Here is a 21,451-nt window from a genome sequence, read left to right as displayed (position 1 = left end):
ATAAGGACTTAAAAGATGGCTATATATCAGCAGCTTTCCCCATCTTCAAATCTATACATGTAATGCCATCAGGAAATGGGATGGGCAATTCATTATCAAGTCCCTTAAAGTTGGCATCTAAATTGGCTTTAAATATTTCCTACTCAACATGCAATGCATCCCGATCTCCTTTTTTTTTTTTTATTTAATCAGAGGACTCGGCGCATAAAATTCCTTCTATAAACCATAATCCTCAGAAAACAAACCTATGTCCAGTATATCTTCCTGTCTCTATTTGCTCCAAAATCTTTTCAGACCTGCACATGGCCGCCCCAACCCAACCCTGCCCACCTTACAAATGCGTCTGAAATTTTACTGTACATATTGTAACAAAATTGTCTGCAAACTGTCATTTGAAAGTTTGTTGCTGATCGTGTAAGCAAATCTTGTGGGATGCAAATGCTAAGACATTTTAAGAAACAAGTTCTGGTGCCCACTCTAGACTACCAAACTGCTAAGACATAAATTGAATGAGCAAAACGACTGAAAGAAAACATTTCTTTTGAGTTCACGAGTTCCACGGAAATTAAAGCTCAAAATGTTATTCCAACAAAGTAAGATACAGAATTTCCGCATCATCAGTTTATAATAATTACTTATTATATTGCAAACCTAACGTACATATAATGTGAAGAATATTTGTAAATTAACTATCTCATAAAAATCAACACTAACAATTCCTCAGGCAAGCATGGCTAATTACTGCAACGCATTAACCACAGCTTGGATAAATTATAATGCTATTCAGTCGAGGGGTTGACAGAAAAGGGGAAGACGGACATCCGACTTGTTTTCATCAGCTTTATAAAACAAATCATCTCAAATGCAGCATATTACTTCTGATACCAACATCAACGTCAAAATCTCTCAAATTTGATGATGTCTTTAACTAAGCTATGCCCAAAAAATAAAACAAGGGGGAAAAAAAAGAGAAGTCCTTAACCCAACAGATGTTGAAAATTCTTCAAAACTAACTCATGATTATGGTAAGGTAAATGTGCAATACAAGAGTTGATATAGAAATTTTTGGAAGTCTTTACTCCCACTGAGCACCGGCATCTACTGGAGCTGCAAATTGAGGAGGAGGTGGTGCCACATCCCATTCCCCAGCAGCAGCAGCAGCAGCAGCAGCAGCTAATCCAGCAACAAACAACAAAAAGAAAGGTTAAGAGAAAGTTTCAAGCACATGATAGAATTATTTAAAAAACATTTACACTTGCTATTCTAGTTAACAGTGAGAAATACTTAAAACTAAATGGATATTGGGATAAGATAAAACTAGGTTGAAGAATTAAAGCCAACAAAAATTCAAACTATAAAAAACCATATGTTGAAAATTGCACATTTCTTACGTTGCTCTGGAGTCCAGTTGGCAGTAGGCATGGCAGCAATAGGTGGTTGGGCTACTTCAGAGCTCCATCCATCGCCACCAGCAGCAGCCCAATTTTCAGCACCAGTCACAGCAAAATCACCACCAGTAAGAGCATAATCAAGAGGAGCAACCGCATCTTCCTCCTCTTGTTGTTTAGCTTCCTCAGGCTCCCTGTAGAAAAATAAATCCACCTGCAAAATACAAACTATGAATGGCAACGAAAATAATAAAAGCAATTCTCAAAAGATAAAAATATTTCTGTGTAACAAAAGAAATAAGAAATTGGAAATGCTTGAATCTAATGAGCAATTAGACTTCCATATTTACAACAGATCATAATACTGCAAACGAGCATTCACCATCTGATATGAAAAAAAACACCCTTATAAATCTTCTACACTAAGTGAAAAACCCTACATGTGAAGTTAGCAAACTAGGATATCAAACCACCACCACCACCATAGCATAAGGATGCCTGTTCAAGAAGGCAAAAAACTACCATCGGAAGACATAAAGTAACAAATAAAATTTACCATCACATCCCACTTATGACTAGGAAGAATGGTGCCACGCATTTGAAGAACCATCCTAGCCAACAACCAAAACAGACATCCAATGCTGTGCTTTCCCTTGTTATTAGCTGGAATGCCAATATCCACATAATTCATTGGTGAATCAGTGTCACAGAAAGCAATAGTTGGAATGTTCCCAAGAGCTGCTTCTTTGATTGGCTACAAAGTTGAAAACGATTCACATTATACAACTGGAATAACTTCCAAATCTGCAAAAACATACATATATATAAACCTGACAATCACCTGGTGATCGGTTCTTGGGTCAGTAAGGATAAGAAGACGAGGCTCACTGAAGGAAGTTTGAAGCTGGTTGGTAAAAGTACCAGGAGTATGCCTTCCAGCAATAGCATGAGCACCAGTGTACTGAGCAAACTTCAAGACAGCTCTTTGACCATAAGGCCTTGCAGATTGAACAATTATATCTTGTGGGTTTTCAATTGAAACAATAACCCTAGCAGCCAACTGAAGTTTCTCCCAGGTCTTCCCAAGGTTAATAATGTAAATTCCTAAAACAGAAGAATTGAAAGTTACTCAAAAAAGAAAGCAGACACACCATAGTGGTTTGTTAACAACTCTATGCTTTAGTCCTCAATCATATTGTTTCAAGTGTAGTACTCTTTAATCCTTAAATTGTAGGACTCAATTACTACATTATAAAACACTTTAGTCCCTCGAATCACACACTTTTCATACATAACAAGGATATGAGAGTACAATTTCTAAGGTCGAGCTGCAGTTTTTTTTAAAGAAAAAATTATCCCTAAACAACTAATCAATATACCAGAGACGCAAACACAGTCAATAATACATAATAAGCAAATAATTCATACACAAAAATCGAACATGCTATGTGATATAAAAGAATACAAATTTTGCAATTAAAAAAACTCAATACAATAAAGAGCAATTTATTTATTTTGCGATACCGTCATTGCGGCGCTTGAAAACGTAACGTTCCATTTGGAAATCACAGTTTTTAGTGCCGAGATGTACTTCAGCAGCCAACATCATCTGAATATCAGCTTCCTTTTGAGATAGCTGCCGCGCTGGTGCTGCTGCTGTTGTTGCCGCCGCTGCCGCCATGATTGCTCTCCGGTGAGTTTTAGCGAGAGAGGTGAAACCAAACTCTAGGGTTTTGCCCAGAGAGAAGAAAATGAAGCGCAGTGACCGTGCTTTTGCGTTTTAAGTTTATAAAGGAGACAATAAACCCTAGATTTAGTTTAGACTGAAATGACTCTGTTGCCCTTATGTCTTATAAGCTTTCTATTGCTTTTATTGAGTCAGTGTGCCGAAAGCCCAATCCAGCGTACGATATCAAAATTCATATTATCAGATCTTTTCCTTTTTCTAATTCTATAGTTCCACGCTATTTTACATGTGGATGGTTTATTTACTTATTTATTTCCTTGTGGTTAAATTTGCTAAACTTGTATTGATTAATTAATTTTAATAATTTAATTTTTAATTTAATTTAATAAATATTTAATTCTTATATTTAATGTTTAAACACATTTATTTTTTTTATTTAATTTAATTGTACCTAAATTTTATTTTTTTAGTAATACTTATACACCTTTATGCAATGCATGTGGACTTATTGAATAAAGACACATGTAATATTAAAATATCATAAGAAATAATTTTAAATATCTAATGTTAAATCAAAAATTGAAGTATTAAAATAAGTATATGACCAAAGTTTAAAAGTATAAATATACATTTGGCCTTTTACTCTTTTACTATATTTGCTATGCACGAATCAAGTGTGTAGATGATTATACCATTCCTTATTGTAAATAAATCAATAAGTCTTTCAAGAATGAGTCATCTACTTCAGGTAAATTTCGGACCCACATAACCCACATCAATAAAAGAATTATCGTTAATCCAAAATTTAAATTTAGCACAACCACCAATTCTTCTCATTGACCTTTTCGATTTTTTCTCTTGGCAAAGGATAATATTTAAGTTACCCCCAGTAACCCAAGGTAAAGAAATCATGCCAGTAATTTGGTGCAAATGGCGCCATAAGCCCTCATATTGCACATGAGAAGGACTAGCATACACGATTGTAAAGCTGAAAGTTATCTCCATCATTCTCAATACTAACATATGGACATACTGCTTGTTGCTTACTATAATATTCACTGAGACAATATCCTTTCAAAGGAAACAAATCCCATCTTCGACCCTAAAAGAATTATGATACTTGATCTTCAAGATCATATTATCTACTTTTCCTTCACTGATACGAGGCTCAAATAGCACAACATTTGAAAGATTCTTGATTCTAAAAGATATAGCAAGAGACATGTGAAAAGCGAAGCTCCTTGACAATTTCAACAAAAAATTGACATAATCATAAAAATATGAGAGAAAATGAGAAGGTGCTCTTGCTCAACAAGATCATGCAACAATAGGGCCATTAACTTCCTCCATAAAAACAACAATGTCCTCGTCCGATTCAACTAGGATATCCTCCAAAACTAGGGTATCATTTTGGACATGTTTGACAAGATCAATAGTGCCCGTACCCAAAACTCTATTACTTTGAGACTTGGTTTTGAGCTTCTTTTTTAAGTTGATCGAAGCCCTATTATTCGATGGTCTACCACGATCATAGAATCTTTTTTATGAAAATCTTTAGAGAGGGATAAGAGGTGCCAACAGAGGTCTCTTTATCAAAAGTCTGAAAAATACTATGTTTAGAAACATCGAGGGATGTCACACTAGGAATCGTTTCATTCTAAGGCAGTTTATTAGTATCCAAATAAGTTAATGTAGGGTTTGCATGGCCATGCAAATGAGGCCCATCCTTCACCACCATTTTGTCCTTATTCAAAACTAGAACTAGAGTTCTGATTATTTATTTTAACTTGGGTTTAAAGACCCTAACAACTCTAGGCCCACTAACTAGGCCCTTGCCTTCATTCCCAATAGAAACGTGCTGGTTAGGAGAAAAACTAGGGTTACCATAATTATTTGCTTGAGAAATCTATTTTGTATCATCCTCATTCAACATAGAAAGAGCATCAAATCTAGAAAGATTGCGTCTTCCACCAAGATTCGGTCCTTGATACTCAGTAATATTAGGAGTTGTCTTTTCTGTAGGTTTTCTGCTTTTGGCTGGCGTGTGCATCCACGACCTTAAGCACTTGTTACCATCCTTCTCTAGAGGGAATATATCCATACTCACAGAGTTTGACAATACCAATGACCACCACAACCACTTCACTATTACCTGGGAGAGTACCTGACCTAACAATCTCCAACGACACCCTATCACGAAGATTCTCCTTGCACAAATCATTAACATGGCCATACTTTTTATACCGATAATAAATCATTAAGAGAGCTTCATATTCCACTGATTGGGTGTTACCATCAACCTTTACACGAGAAACAAAGGGACGTCTGAGATCTAATTCTACAGCTACTCGGGCAAACTTCCCCTTATCGCCTGCTTGGGTATTATAGTCAATCTTCAAAGGTCTCCCAATAAGATTGTCTATAGTCCTTAACACACTTTTATAATAGTATTAAAGTGGTATTCTCGAAAAATAAATCCAAACTGTAATAATAGATAGGTTATCGTCATTGCATTGAAATTTGGATCCACAGTTGCACCGTCAAGTAATGTCAAAAAGCCATTCAAGTACCGTTCAAAAGAGCCCTAGAATAGTCCTAATCATCAAACTTTACCATATAGTAATCATTGTCCAAATTAATTATCTTATGGCCATTATGAGGCTGCTAGAGATCTCAATTTTATGTGACAAAGCATTAAAATAATAGTTCGTCTTAAAAGACGAACATTGATAGTTTTTTTCAAAGATTGTGCCATGAGGCTATGGATCTTGTCTGAGAAATCAATATTAGGGATGCCTCCCTCCCTACGAGTATACACATTCCCTTCTAGAACTTCAAAGTCTATGGAACCTTCCACCACTTATTTAAACTGCATGGCATCGACCATTAGCTTATTCTTAAAAGAGATATCATCTGTCACCTTGTTGACAGGGTTAACCGACTCTTCTTGAGTCCTTACTTTCTTAGCAAATAATCCCTTGTCAGGAGAGGGCGTGGAGGAGGCATCTTCAATGCCACATCGAGATAAGGCAAAAGGACATCAAACATTTTCTCAAAGAACTGATATCCTTTCTTTCTTTTAGATATATGTAATTGTGTTTTTTAAACAAAAATAATTAAGTATTTTTAATTAATTATTCATGATAAAATTTCATCTAGTTATACTTAGATGGCATGACATCATTATGACATAGCATATTTTTATTAAGTTTATCTACGGATGACGTGGTAGATTTTATCTACCTAATAATTCATCTTATAGTAAAAATAACTTTGCTAATTATTTTTAAGTATTATCATTAACCAAATATCTTTGTAAAAAACTTGTTATTGCAGGTAAGGCTGACTAGCAACCTTTCCAAAAATATGATTTGCATCTATGATTAGTTCTCAAATTTCAAATGTATGATTAAATAATTGTTTTACATTATATTTATTTCTTTACCATGTGCTTTAGAAAAATTAACTTTCACTTATCTTTTTTGCAGATTTCTTTAATAACGACTTGCTTTATTTTCTTTTAGGAAATTTAGCAGCTTTATAATATGTTATGGACAGATAACTTGAGCAAAACTGTTTTTCTATATGCAATATATTCATATATTAATACGTTGCCTGTGTACTTTTATATATGCTGCTTATATATTTCTAAATTCTTTTGTGTGTATAATACTTATAAACTTAAGTTCATAATATGTACTTTTATATCTATTACTTATATATTTCTGAATTTATTTATTGTGTATAATACTTGTAAATTTAAGTTCATAATATGATATAAATAGATATACCTAAGGCAATATTGTAATAATAATAGCTTGCAGCATCAAATAATTCATATATATTAAGGCTACAAGTTCCTTGAGAATAAGAACCTACTCAATTAGAATCACATTATTGCTCTTATTTGGTTGCTACATGTAAAGAAAAAAGCAATCGGCATTATATGATTGTACTTTATCTTGTTTTTATAATTACAAGTGAAATGTGTCACTAAATTAATAGCCATTTTTTTTTTTTCTAAAATCACTTGGAATAATTAATAATTTGGGGTTTATACCTTTAAAATTTAACAATTAAGTGACTAAATTTTATTTTATTACAATAAAAATTATATCCAAAGTAATATTTTTAGTAAGTTACCTGCTTACTTGGATAAAAAATGGACCCCAATACTTGTTAAACAGAGGATTAGTTAATAACTGAGGTGGTTCCAGTCATAATTTAGTTTCAAAAATACCCTTACGTACCAAAGCTTTAACCTAATAAAATGCAACCACCTTATTTCTAAAAAGTAAAAAGAAAAAAAACTCAAATGCAGCCACCACCCACGTTTCGGTGTTCAGTAGGATACTCAGCCGCAACCTCCTCTTTCTACGACCACTCTCACTACACATAAACCAGTTGAAACAAGTGCACTACTTATAACCAGCAAACATTCCTCTCTTGCTATAATTCTTATAAAAAAGCTCTTCAATATATCTTGGATTGACTATGCCAGCCAAGTATTTGGTCGAATTCCTCAACTAGGTCAAAATCTCTATAATTTTCTTATCCCATATATTACCAAACTTTCTTTCAATATGTGCTAATTTCTTTGGCTCTAAAGAAAGAACTAAAGTCCCATTTCATAATCAACATAAACTAATACAATCTATTCAAGAAAAACCGTAGAAGCATAATGACAAAGAAAAAGAACCCAAACCCATATGAGAAAATGCTAGAAAGAGAAAGAAGATGGTATCAAGATAAAACACTCATAGATAAAGAGCCTCAAGAGACCAACAAAGACATTATGTTGTGAGTAAATTAATAGAAGTCATTCTTGATATGACAATGGACTCTGTTTGAGGGTTTTTTTAGCGATAAAATTCATACTCAAGATCATAATTATAGGCCGTAAACTAGGCTTTAAGATTTGTGGAATTAAGAGAGAGTGGAGGAAGTATTAAGTGAAAAGAGTACCAAAGCAATTAGGTAGTTACGTTTCTCAATTAAACCCATTTGATAAAAGACCTACCAAATTGTCTGTTTGAATTTCAAGAGTTAAAAGAAAGAGCAACCACGGAACACAGATGGTAAAGGAGTGGCCACGATGGTAATAATTTATTAGCTACGAAGAAATAAAAAATAACAAAAAAGAAAATTCGAACACATGTACTATAATAATTCAACTTAGAAATTAGAGCATTTTTGCCACACAAGTAGTGATCTGAAAGTGAAATGCTACAATTACTTGATCAATTATTATTTATAGATTTACACATTAAATTATAATAAAATAAAATTTAGACATTTAATTATTAAATTTTAAAAAGTTGATACGCCAAATTTATTATTATTCCAAATCACTTCTACCACTAAACTTTGTAAATTAAAATCTAATAACCATACAATTAAATCTTAAACCTGTGCATATATTACTTTAAAATTCATATTAAACTATCCAATTAAATCTTTAAAACCTCTACATATATCACTTTAAAATTCACTAAAATATTTTTATTTATATATATATGTCGAATTATAACACAAAATATTATTATATTTCATATATCAAAATTAATATTTATTAATTTATTTCTAATAAAATTATTATTTTAATCTCATTATAAAGAATATTTTTATTTTAAAATAATTGATTCAACTCAACACTAGAGATTTTATTACTTACTATTATTATTATTAGGGTAAAACTTCAAAAACTATCACGTGCTTTGACACTTTTTTACTTGAGGGATAAAAATATTTTTCTTATCAAATAAGTATCACGTGTTTTATTTTCTTAGTATTTTTTAAATATATATTTATATTTTTATTATTTTTATATAATTTTATATGTATTTAATATAAATCATTCATAAATTATAATTTTATAAGCAATGTGGTAGCTAACAATGTATCATATAATTCATAAATATTTTAACATATTATTTTTAAAATTTAGTTAAAATTTTTAAAAAATATTTATTTTAACAATTTGTTATGATTACAAAATATCTAATTGGATGTTAAATTACTTAAAAATATTTATATTATTACAAATTTATGTTTCTATTAATATTTATAATCTAAAAAATGAGAACAACATTGAATGTATCTAAAAAAATGCTTAACAAATAAAACACATATTACACTTTTGATACAAAAATACATAGTTCATTAAGTGTAAAAACGTCAAATCTCAAGGCAGTTTTTTAAAGTTTACCCTTAGTATTATTATATTATAAGTGTAATACTTGAACTTTTATTTTTTTACTAGTTTAAATTTTGTAACATTGATTTAGTTTAATTTTGCAATTTATATAGGCCTTTAACTTTTTTATATTAGTTTACAGCATAAGGTACAAAAATTCCTAAACTAATTGGAGATGCCTCATACTTCAAAATAGATCAATGTCACCATTCAGTTTTTTAAAATGTACAAATTAGCCCAGAATTACTAACATCATTAACTCCTCCATTAGTGGTAGGATTCACTAAAAATGTAAACCACTAGTGTTCTGACATCTGCCTCTTCTTTTCTTTTAAATAAAAATAAATTATTTAAGTTTCCTTCCAAAGAAGAAAGAAATATTAACTTTGACTCACCACCACCAATCATCAATATAGGCCAGTCACATTCTCAATCAATAATAACAGTAGTAGAACTCACCCATTGCTGGTCATTTTCTCACCTTCGCCATTTTTGTCGTTCACTTGCCTCGCCCTCGGCACTGTTATCATTCGTCGCCCTCACTGCTACTGCCATTCATCGCCATGATTACCATTCGTCGCCCTTGCCACTGATGTTGTTCATCCTTGTCGAGCTTCTCTTGTTTCACTTCCTGGCAGTGAGTTCCTGCAGAAGGCGAGCATGTGCAGGGTGCTGCTTTTGTAAGTCAGCCCTCCTCTATATTCTAAGGAGCTTCTAGATCAATATCTAGTTGGACCTGCAATGTTTCACCCAACTGAAACTGCTAAAAAGGGGGCAATTTTGAATGGCTTTACATTCGTTAGTGAGGTTTTTCTTTATTTTATTAAAGACCTCTCTTAGAGATTTTTGTTTGTATTATTTGGTTTTTGTATTTTTATTTTTATTTTAATTAAAAAGTATTAAATTCTCAATACAAATAAAAATAAAATATAAGTGCTCAATAAAAGTGTTATTGTATCTATATTTTTAAATATTTGATTTTAGAGAAAAATATTACAAAAATTTAATTGGTATTTTTTTTCGTTAAAATTGTAAGGATATATAATATTAAGCAATTATTCTTTTAATATAATACATTAATATATCGAATAACTTACAGTATCCAAATCACTTATGACAAAATTAAACTTACACCATAAGCATAATGATAAAAATAAGTTACATTGTTTACTTGAAATTTTAATTTTAATTTAATTAATTTAGATTTTATAATACATTTTTTAGTTCATTTGCTATTTTTCATTTGAATTAATGTGGGTCTTTTACTCTGACTATTAACTTTTATTTTTATTTTTATTTTTATTAATATAGATACTGAAGTGTGAGTGGTATTAATTGAGTTCAGAACGTATACGACTAGTAAATCAAATTCTTAAATGAACTTAGGTATTTATAATTTAAAATATTTAATTCTAGAAAAGTTATTCAGAATTTAATTATATTTATTGCTTACTATCATATTATAAATTTTATGATTTTTCTAAATATATTTAATATATGTTAAACAAGCAATTTTTTAGTCCAAATTTTACTTGTATATATGCATAATATAAAAAAATAGTGTAAATATCCCATACATCCAAACTAACACTTTACTTTCAATATATATAATTATATTTTAGGCTAATAAATATAAAATTAAAATTATTTTTAATTTTAAAAATATAAATTATAATTATAAAATTAAAATATTGGAGTAAAAAACTAATCATTACATTAGTTATGTGATTTAAAAATGTTAATCAGTTTTTTGAAAAAAATATTGTTCCACTAATATCTAATTTTGAATCAAAGATTTAGTCATCAATTATCAAACCTTGTTATATATTTATAAAAGAAAATAAGAATTTACTATATGCTTTGATCATTATTTTAAAATTCCAACCCCTTTTTTAGGGTGTTTCAATTAAAACTTTTATGAATTAAAAAGAATTTAAGAAGAAAAAAATAATATAAAATATAATTACACATATAAATATAAAAATTTTATGTGTCAAAAATTAAACACACATATGAAAAAAAATTTAAATCTCAGAAATTAAATCCCATTATATATATGAAATCCCAAGAATTTAAATTTCCATGAAAGAAAAAATTGTTAAAAGTGTTTTTAGTTCTCTTAATTCAACACATCCCTTGCATTTTGCTCTATTTAATATAAATATACCAATAAGTAGATTCATATTATAAAGAACTAAGATTCAGAAGTAAGAATATCAAAGATTAAACAAACACAAACGTTTAAGTCTACATTTTAAGGAAACCAGTTTCTCTCATTGAAAGCAAGTAATTTGAGAGTAAGAAAGTAAAAGATATTAAGCAAGTGGTTTGAGAGTAAGAAAGTGAATGATATTAACTTACAGTAATGAAAAAAATTCTTGTTTAGAATTAAAAGGACGGAATACCCAGTAATTACTTAGTATTTTGTTTAGTAAGACCATCATTCTAGGCAAACTTGTTAAATGATTAGTATGTTATAACATTGTCGAATCTAGTTTCAATATTAAGATCTATTTTCAAACCAGCAGATAATTATGTTCTATTAACTGAAGCTAAATTAGTATTGACCATTCCTAATTAATAACATGTTCTAAAGGTTAGTTTCTGATCATTGGTGCTGTTGAATGACTAAAACTGAAGAATTGATGTTGAATTCTGAAGATGCCAAAATGTCTCCAATCCTTCCGAGTTCTGGACACTCTTCCCAGTCGCTCAAACTTGTAGTGATGGGAGAGTTCTTTCTCCCTGCCTTCCCTACTATCAACAGAGAAAACCTCTGTCCCAGTTCTGTCAAAGCCTCTAATGTCTGCATCCCATTATCCACATACTTCTCCTCGTATCCTGCTTTCCCTGAGGCCACGTATCTGATAAAGAAACACTTCAGTTTTTGAAACAAGAGGCGAAGGTGTTGAGTAGATATATGTATATGCTGCTATAGTTATATACCTGTTACAGAAGTCATCAAGAAACGCCTTGTCAGTTTCGGCTTCCATGTCATGTTCGTACATTTCCATTAGTACTTCGCTATTTCGACGGGATGTTTTGTCAACGAAACCTTTCTGTTCATTTGGTGATGATGGCAGGAAGCAGATGAGTGTGAAATTAATATGAGGATGCGCGACAATCCTTTGGCTGCAAGACAACGCTTCACGATCATCAGGGCCTCCGAAAAACAATGTTGCTATGTTCTGTACTGTTTCAGAGGTAGGCAGTTGAAATCCTGTCTGTCCTCTGTCCACGAATATCCCAACCGAGCAAGAGGCATGACGCAGAATCTTTTGGTTAGTTAATCTGATGATTTCCCTGCCATTCTCCAATTGTCCATCAAGGCGCTGGTGCTTGTGAAATGTGAGCAAGACAATTGATACTCTCAAGTCCTCAATTCCATCGCAGACATCTTCATACATTCTTGGAAAAGATGATACAACTTTACTCTGATGGATTGAGAATTTGTTCTCCATTGTTAATGCATCCACAGCTTCGTTTATCTCCAAAACATCATTCCCTCCATAATCCTCTTCATCACTAAATTGATCTCCATCTCGTAGTTGATGGTACATTAGCTTCTTCTTTTGATGTCGTTTTGGGAGCTCAACTAGATGCATCAAGTAAGCAGTGGTTGGAGTTGCTAGAGATCCACCCAATGCAAAGATTAACCCAATTTTCCCTGTTATATTCCGTGAATCATAGACACAAGTTAGCATCCGAAGTTCAGTCTCGGGTTGGCGAACTTCAAGTGAGGTATGTTTCTGAGAAAAGTACTTTCCATTTTTCCTTAATATGTAAGCCACTGCAGGTCCTGAGATCACTGTGTTAAGTACTACTACAATAACCACCAAATTGTGAACATTTTGATCCCACCATGACCTTAACTATAGAAAAGAAAAGCACAAGACCATTATAAGAAATCTACTTAAAAGGGCAGTCAATTTCACTATCAGATTATCAGAAGTACTTACAATGGACTTGCTTAGTACTCCAACTACTAGAAGTTCAGCATGCCCTTTCAAGTTGAGTAAGAAAGAAATGATAATTCCATCTAATACAGGAACATTTAGGTAATGACAGGCAACTAAAGTGCCAATAATTTTTCCTCCCATGCTCAGGATGATCAGCAGGACAACTGCGATGAGATTTCTGTAATTATTCAGATATGTTACATCGAACTGAAACCCAATGTAGCCAAAGTACATTGGAAGAATGAAGTTGTGAACAGCATAAGCAAGCTTAACTCCGAATGTCCTGGCAGTTTTGCCTTCCCTTGGGAACATCAAGCCGATGAAGAAAGAAGAAATTGTGCTGTTGAATCCATATTCTTCAATCAGAAATGAAACAGCAATGATAAGAAGCAAGATGAAATACATCTCTGTGTTTGTCACATATTTTTGATTGCGGTCCCTTTGGTCACACCATGCAGCTAAATATTTGTTCAGAACAATGAGTCCAATAGTCATGGAAAGGAAAAGAATCGCCCATCCGAACCTTTTCCATGACATGAAGGCAACTAAAACAGAAAACCAAAGTACACAAGACATTTCATTGATCAAAGCAGAACAAATTGCCAATCTTCCTGTGTCTGAGGTAGAAAATTTTAACTCAGCCGCCAAGCGAACCACTACAGGAGAGGCTGCATTTGATAGGATAATCATAATAAGATTGGCAAGAGCATACGGATGGGCAGTAAGCTTTAACATATGGATGATAAAATAAGAAGTAGCAAGTCCAAATATGCTACACACTGTCAATCCTCCGTATGCAATAATGGTTGCCTTCCGCAGGTTTCGCCTTAAATAAGGAATGTCAGTCTCCAGACCGATCAAGAACATAAAGAGTATGCAGAAGATAGATGAAAACACTTCATAATAATCAGCTGAAGAAGATTGAATAAATACATCTTTGACTATGCTGAAATGAGACAAACAAGAAGGGCCCAGCACAATTCCAGCCTGGTAGAGAAGAGAAGACATTAACAAAACTTGTTAGTCTACATCGCATTCTTTTAATGATTATTCAGTTCATCTTATGGGGTGCACTCTTTTTTCACATTCATATGCAAAGCAAGATACATGAATATGTAGTAGCTTCTAATAAAAGTATGGCATATAAGAAGATCTCTCAAGGCCTTACCAAGATCTGAGCGACAGGCCCAGGCTGCCCTAAGGGTTTCAAAATAAGATGAAAGAAGTGGGAAATGACGAGAATTCCTGAAGCTTGTAAGGTGGTTGTAACGAGTGGATTAAAAGGATCGTCAAGACACAATGCTCTTCTTGCTGCATCCATTACTTCTCAGAGAAACTTAACAGACGAAATGCTTGTATTAAAGGTTATAAGAAAGAGTGGAAAATGGGCTATGACAAGCTTGAGAAGGTTCCTTGGAAGAAAAATAAATTAAGAGAAAGGAGGGGAAGGGGAGAGAGTGATAGTCTTAGCAAAAGTTGTTCTTCTTCTTCAACCCCCTCTCTCCTCTCTCTCTAGTTTCTGAGTTTTCTGTTTCTTTTTATTTTGTTTGTCAATTTTTGTGGTTTATCACAAGGATCATGGAGAAGACAGGCTAAGAAATTATGGATGGAGGACCTTTATTTTCGTATTATGGTCTAACAAAGGTTAAACGTTACAGTTAAATTATAATGGCCTAGCAGATGATTTAACAAAAGTCACAGTTGAATTATAACAGAAGAGAAAAGAAAACGCAAACTGTTTCACCTATTTTCTTTTATTCTTTAATAGCCTCGATATTTCTAATCTATATTTACATAAATTTTGAACACAAAACACTAAAAATATATAAATACCAGTATTGTAATTTCACTTCTGTCCATCAGATCTCAATTTTAAATTTCCTGCATTTTCGTCACTACTCGTATTTCTTGGCTTCAGTGCCTAAAATAGAAAATTTTAGTACCTAACAGAGGATACAGTTTTCTAGCGCTGGGTTGCACCTTTATGAAGCTTTCTGAAAACAAACTGTTTTCAGTAATGTTATGGAAGCTAATGCACTGGGTGGATAAGATATTTCCAGGAAAATTGCTAAGAGATTTTGTCTATTTCAGCATTCCATTCATTTTAGAGTTTATGAACAACGTAACTACCTTTTACATATCAGGATGCAAATCACCCATGAAAAAATAAAATGATCAGTACGAATCCAATATGATCAATCACAAACCTCCATGTCCTTCTATATCAATTTATGTTCTCCTTGTACAGAGAAAAAATTCTAAGTATTGTACAGTCCACCCTTTAAAATCACTAATTTGATCATCAAAGGTTCATCTGCTGAAAGAATGATTATCATCACATTTGGCCTAGTCGAAGACCAACTCCAAAAATTCTTTCGCATCTTTACTAACATTAGGTCCATTGTTGCTTCAGGGCTCAATGAGCATGATAAATAGCAGAATTCGGGACCTGAAATCATAGTAATTAGTATTAAAACAGATGTTTGTTTACTTTGACAAGGGGTAACATGGAAGTGAAAGTATAAGCTTGTGAAATCAGTTTTAGTTTCATCTACAACCTGATGAAGGTCCGCACTAGTTTATTCTCAGCAGTATCCTTCTAATAAGTAGCAGTTTTAAACAAAGTAATTTACTGATATGTTTACCTTTTTCAAGAATCAAAAAACAGTAGATACATAGGGCACATATTATGAACATATGAAAGTTATAAGAATTTATTGACCTAGAGAGTCGAGAATGTCTTGGTTCCGCCGTTCATCATCTGTTTCGGGTCTCTGGGATGCGAAAAATCTTAGACCAATCTTTGCCTGTATTCCTTTGCCATGTATCAGAAGAGTTGGGACCTTCAGCAATCTTCAGTTTTTTCAAAGAGACAAGCTCATGTATCCCTTCTGGAAGTGACTTTAAACTAGAGCAATCTGAAATCTCAAGCTCCTGAAGAGATGAGAAGTTCTTTATCCACTCTGGCAAAGACACTAGATTGTAGCAGCTTAAAATCCGGAGCTCTTGCAGGGCAGTAACTCTCTGAAGCCCCTCTGGGAGGTAAAAAAGTTGCGGAAGATAATCAATAGTCAAATGGCACAGGCCCCTAAAGCCTTGCCACATGATGCCCTTGTCATCAAACAAATTAAGTATGCCACAATTATAAATCTCCAAACTTGAAAGTTGAGTGAGAAAATTGATTCCTGGAGAAAGAAACATTAATCTAGGACAATTACTAATCTGCAGTGTCTTCAGAGAAGTCAGGTTGTGCAACCCTTCTTTTGGCAAACACTCAAGATCTACACTTTTATCAATACATAGAAACTGTATTCTTGAAAAGGGGGAGATGGAGGAAGGAAATGTAAAAAAGACTGATGCTGCTGTGACCTTCACACTAGAATTAATGAGATGAAGCGATTCTAGATGTGGAAAGACTGGCATCAAAGTCAAATTAGAACACCTTTCAATGGTTAATTGAAGTAGGCATGGAAAAAGATGTCGTAGATATTGATCGTTGCCTGCTGGTAATGTTGCAGTTTTCGCATCATTCTCATTACTGAATTCCCTCCTCTGCCATCCCTTGAAATTAGGTAGTCTGTAAAGCCGGAGCTCCTGCAATGATGGGAAGAATGCTTTTGTTGGTGCTGATAACGAAGTTGTGTCATTACTACCATATTCTACATATTCCAGCGCCGCTAATTTATGAAGATGCAGAAACTTGAGAGATGGCAGATGCTCCAATGGTGGGATATACCGGCATTTGTGACACTCTCGTATAGTAATTCTAGCAATATTTATCAGTGAGGAAAGCCAACATGAGAGTTTCAGGCCACCGTATCCTTCCACCCATAAGTGTTTTAGATTTGGATGAGGTTGGAGGTTCTCCAACAGTGTTTCATCTCTAGTCCTATCATCCACCTCTACTGGGCTCCATTGTAATCCCAGGAACTGAAGGTATATCTTTCCCTTCAAGTTTGCTTTCTTTGATTCTGAAGCAGAATCAATCAAGCATTCAAGGTTCTTAAGCCATATGCTGCCCCTGAGGAGATTTAAACCATTAAGTTCATTAAGTTTAGCTCTATCTGACCCAGCCCTTTTGTCCCTCAGCACTATGAACCTTGATAATGTCCGAAGAAAAGTCAACTCTTCCAGTCCCTGCGGCATGTGTTGCAATCTAGGACATTTGATTATCACGAGGTGTCTGAGATTAATCAATTTTCTGATGTCTCTGGGCAGCTGTTCAAGTCTTTCACAACGAGAGAGCAGCAGGGTTTGCAAGTTATGCAAATCACAAATGCAACCTGGGAGACTTTCTATAAGATCATTATTAGAAATGTCAAGATACCTCAAGTGCTTCAGCTGACCAATTGTGCACGGCAACTTTTCAATACCTAAACAATGCATATCCAACACACGTAATCTTCTGAAACTTGAAATAAGGGTGGCTTGATTGGATTCATTTATCCAGCGATCATTGACAGGTAACAGGAAGGTCCTTAAACCTTTCACCTGCTGTAAGTGCCTTGGAACTTCCCATGCATAATAGAGGGAACAGTCAAATGACAAATGACGTACTCTTTTGGAAATATTTTCAGCATCAATTTTTGAAATTGAGCAATCAGTACCAGCAACTATTTGTGCAAGATCATGAATCAGGTCATGCATTTTGCAACCTATTATGTTATCAAAATCATCCATTTCAGCCTCTTGAAAAAATGACCTCAACAGCAAATCACTAAAATACTGATCGCCAATTTCCTCTAAATTCTGATTCCCGCTTGAAGATAGAATGTAACCTTGTGCCATCCACAATTGGATCAACTGATTCTTAGAGATACTGTAGCCCTTGGGAAATATTGAACAATAGGCAAAGCATTGACGCAAATATATGGGCAAATGATCATAGCTCAACTTCAGTACTGGTAAAATATCATTAGACTCTTGAGAAAGCTTCCAAAGCTCACTATTTTCTATGATCAGCCAATCACTTACTTCTTTTTTAAATTGCAGTACACTCCCCAACGTTTTTATAGCTAGAGGGACACCTTTGCACCTTTCAAGCATTCTTTTGCCAATTGCTTCCAGGTTTGCATCAACTTTCTCCAATCTTCCTCGAAATGTGATTTTCTTGAACAATGTCCAAGATTCTTCCTCTGTTAACCCTTTCAACAAATATGAGGAATCCACACCCATAACAGATGCAACTTTTCTACTACGAGTGGTCACAAGAATCTTACTTCCGTTAGCACCACCAACTAACAAATTTTTCAAATGGATCCATCTCTCAAGGTTCTCATTCCACATATCATCTAAAACAAGAAGGTAAAGCTTATTATTCAAATTTTCTCGAAGACGAATTTGCAACAGATCCATATCCAAGTTGCCCAATTCACAATTTGTCATAGAAGACAAGATCTTCCGAACAACTAATTCTACATCAAAATCTTCTGTAACACATACCCATATCCTCTTTTCAAAAAATTTAACCACCCTCTCATCATTATAAACAAATTGAGCAAGAGTGGTTTTACCTAAACCCCCAATACCAACAATTGGAATGATGGAGCAGTTATCTTCATTGCCAGGGGATACTAAAATTTTTACAATATCTTCCTTATTCTCATCTCTACCAATAACTTCTGATGTCAACACAAAAGAGTGAGTTTGCCCTCTCTCCCTATACCCAACTTGCAAGTCTACCACTCTCTCCCTAAAATTAAATTTTGCCATATCATCTGCAGTTCTATTTAATCTCTTTGTGATATCCTTGATTTCATGATTCATTTTGTATCTAAAAGCAAGTAACTCTGGAGACAAGAAAGATTCACAAACCTTCTTAATTCTCCTCCCATGGGTCTCTAACTGAAGCTGTGAAGCTCTGGTTGCAGCAGCATCCAACAAGTCATCAGCATCAAAGACAGCATCTTTAAGTTTCCTTATCCAATCCTGCACCAAATGGCTCTTCTCTTGTCTCTCCTCAGCATCGAGAAGAGCAGCTTTGACGGTGGAGAGTGTGTTTTCAAGCTTTTGCAAGTCCTTTTTCACACCATAGAAAGACCCAATTTCTTGAAAGAGAGAAGAACCCAGTTTGCACAGTATCTCAGTAGCTATACCATATGGAACTGCTTCTGCCATCAAAAGCAAATTATTGAAGAGAAGGCTTCTGCTTGTGATTCAATCCAAATTCGAAAGGAAAAAGAAAAACCAATTTATTGTTGTTTCCTTTTCCGCGTCAGCTAGTATAGTTTATGGTCAGCAGCAAAGTCGATTCATTTTCTGTTTTTTAGAAAGAAAACAAAAAGGTAATTACGTTAAAAGTTATTGAGTTTTATCATATTTGACTGGTAGGTCTTTATTTTTTATTTTTAATAATTGTTTATAATAATTCTATCTTTAAACTCTATTAAATTATTATGTTCTTTTTGAAAAGATAGACATTATCTACAAATAAAATGTCCAAAATATTTTTCTAAAGTAAATATTTTAACATTCTTAAATTTTATCAAATTATATTAATAAATTTCTATATTTTAAATAATCATTTATATATTTTATTGTATTAAACTATTACACTTTTAATTAAAATATTAATTTACTTTTTAAATTCTTCTAGAATCTAATTATATATCTAAAAAATAATATATTATTAATTTATAATATTATTAATTTAACTCAATAATTAATTATAAAAAGTTATTTTATAAATGTTTTCATACAATTTTATGTAAGGTATTTATTTAATTAAAGATTTTAGTATAGATTCTAATTTTCTAATTTTTTAGCAATTTATAATTTTGATTTTTAAATATTGAAATAGCTAATTAGCTTTCAAATATAAAGATGGTTAATTTTTTAATAAAATATATTATTATTTTAATATTTTTAATATATTTTTAAAATTTGAATTAATTATTTTAATATTTTGAGAAAATATGTTAAAATTAATTATTGAAGGTAACATATTAATGCAATTTGATAAAGTTTAAAGTTTCTTTATTTATAGAGTGTAATTGGTATTTTAAATAAAATTAATGGTTTAGTTACAAAAAAAGAATAAAGTAATAGTTAATTTTATTAGATGAGAATGATATTATGATTAATTATTAAAAGCAGATGGACCTATTAGTAGCGATGAAAAGAGTTAAGCCGATCCGAATATATCATTGTTCAAATTTAGCTTGTTAAAGGCATATCAGTGATCGAGACATGTTCAAGTTTGAGATATTTTAAATGAGCTCGAACGAGTTAAAAAAACGAATTGAGTTCAAGTCAAACTCGAGTTGTTCAAAATATTAATATTTTTTAACATTCTATTTATTTTTATTTTATAAGTAAAAATAATAAAAATAAAATAATTTTCTTAATAATAAAATTAATAGGAGAAAAGCTACGTAATAATAAATTCAAAATGATGAAAAAGTCATTTAAAGAGCTAAATGAGAATATTTATTATATTAAAAATAAAAAGAAATAGTTCATAAAAGAAAATTATTGCATCTCATTTATTCTTTTCACTCTTTAATTTATAAAAAATATTGATAAATTTATATGTAATTGCGAATGTATAAAAGATATTTCTTAATTAAATATAAAATTTTTATTATTTTTTTAAATAATATATTATCTATAACGAGCTTCAAAATTCATTAACATATTAACATATCAATTTGAGTTTTTGTTTTCTAAAATCAATTCGAAATTTTAACAAATTTAAAAATATAATAAAGCTTGAATCAGTATATTTTTTGACCGAGCTTCAACGAGATAAAAGACGAGCTGGATTGGAGTCAAGCTCGAATAATTCAGATCAATTTATTCTTTTACCTATTAGTATAATATGATAAAAGTCGGGAAGGTTAAAATAATTAATTCTAGAAAAAAAACAACAAATTTAGGTAACAAGGCTACGTCATTTTGCGTCACTAAAGAACTATCATATTGTGAAGATAAGAAAGCGAGTTTCCTGGCGGAAGGCAGAATTTTCTGCGACGAAATTGGCGGCCAACTTTTGTTTTTTATGGACGAATGATTTCGTTTCTTCATCGCTAAAAAGCAACTCTAGTGAACATACTAAAGATAATATATTCAATGAAAATCTTAGAAATTTTTATTTTTTAAGTAAATTAATTTTCGAAATTTTTTGAATTTTTAATATTTTTATGAAACTTAGACTTTATTTAAAGAAATTTTTATAGAATTATTAAATTTTTATTGATTTGTATGGACTATTATTTTTCTA

The 21,451-nt window shown here is 32.2% G+C and overlaps 3 protein-coding genes across 3 annotated transcripts; all 3 read right to left on the bottom strand.

Moving 5' to 3' along the window:
• Positions 1-795: 795 nt before the first annotated feature.
• LOC8283406 (40S ribosomal protein SA) lies at positions 796-3,165 on the bottom strand. Its single transcript, XM_048377569.1, has 5 exons — positions 2,913-3,165; positions 2,230-2,492; positions 1,945-2,142; positions 1,392-1,602; positions 796-1,173 (listed from the first exon to the last, which is right to left on the bottom strand). The coding sequence occupies exons 1-5, from the start codon at positions 3,067-3,069 to the stop codon at positions 1,076-1,078; spliced, it is 927 nt and encodes a 308-aa protein (XP_048233526.1). The 5' UTR covers positions 3,070-3,165; the 3' UTR covers positions 796-1,075.
• Positions 3,166-11,637: 8,472 nt separating this feature from the next.
• LOC8283408 (cation/H(+) antiporter 2) lies at positions 11,638-19,181 on the bottom strand. The gene is made up of 5 exons (XM_015725868.3): positions 19,045-19,181; positions 14,399-15,679; positions 13,231-14,217; positions 12,218-13,143; positions 11,638-12,135 (listed from the first exon to the last, which is right to left on the bottom strand). Exons 2-5 carry the CDS (start codon positions 14,549-14,551, stop codon positions 11,880-11,882), a joined length of 2,322 nt encoding a protein of 773 aa, XP_015581354.2. The 5' UTR covers positions 14,552-15,679; positions 19,045-19,181; the 3' UTR covers positions 11,638-11,879.
• Positions 15,741-19,480, bottom strand: LOC8283409 (putative disease resistance protein RGA1). Its single transcript, XM_015725880.3, has one exon. It carries the CDS (start codon positions 19,345-19,347, stop codon positions 15,988-15,990), a length of 3,360 nt encoding a protein of 1,119 aa, XP_015581366.2. The 5' UTR covers positions 19,348-19,480; the 3' UTR covers positions 15,741-15,987.
• Positions 19,481-21,451: the final 1,971 nt, after the last annotated feature.

Source organism: Ricinus communis, chromosome 8 (genome assembly GCF_019578655.1).
Source record: "Ricinus communis isolate WT05 ecotype wild-type chromosome 8, ASM1957865v1, whole genome shotgun sequence".
Lineage (NCBI taxonomy): Eukaryota > Viridiplantae > Streptophyta > Magnoliopsida > Malpighiales > Euphorbiaceae > Ricinus > Ricinus communis.
The sequence above is the reverse complement of the archived record's forward strand: the minus strand, read 5'-3'. Positions and strand labels throughout refer to the sequence as shown.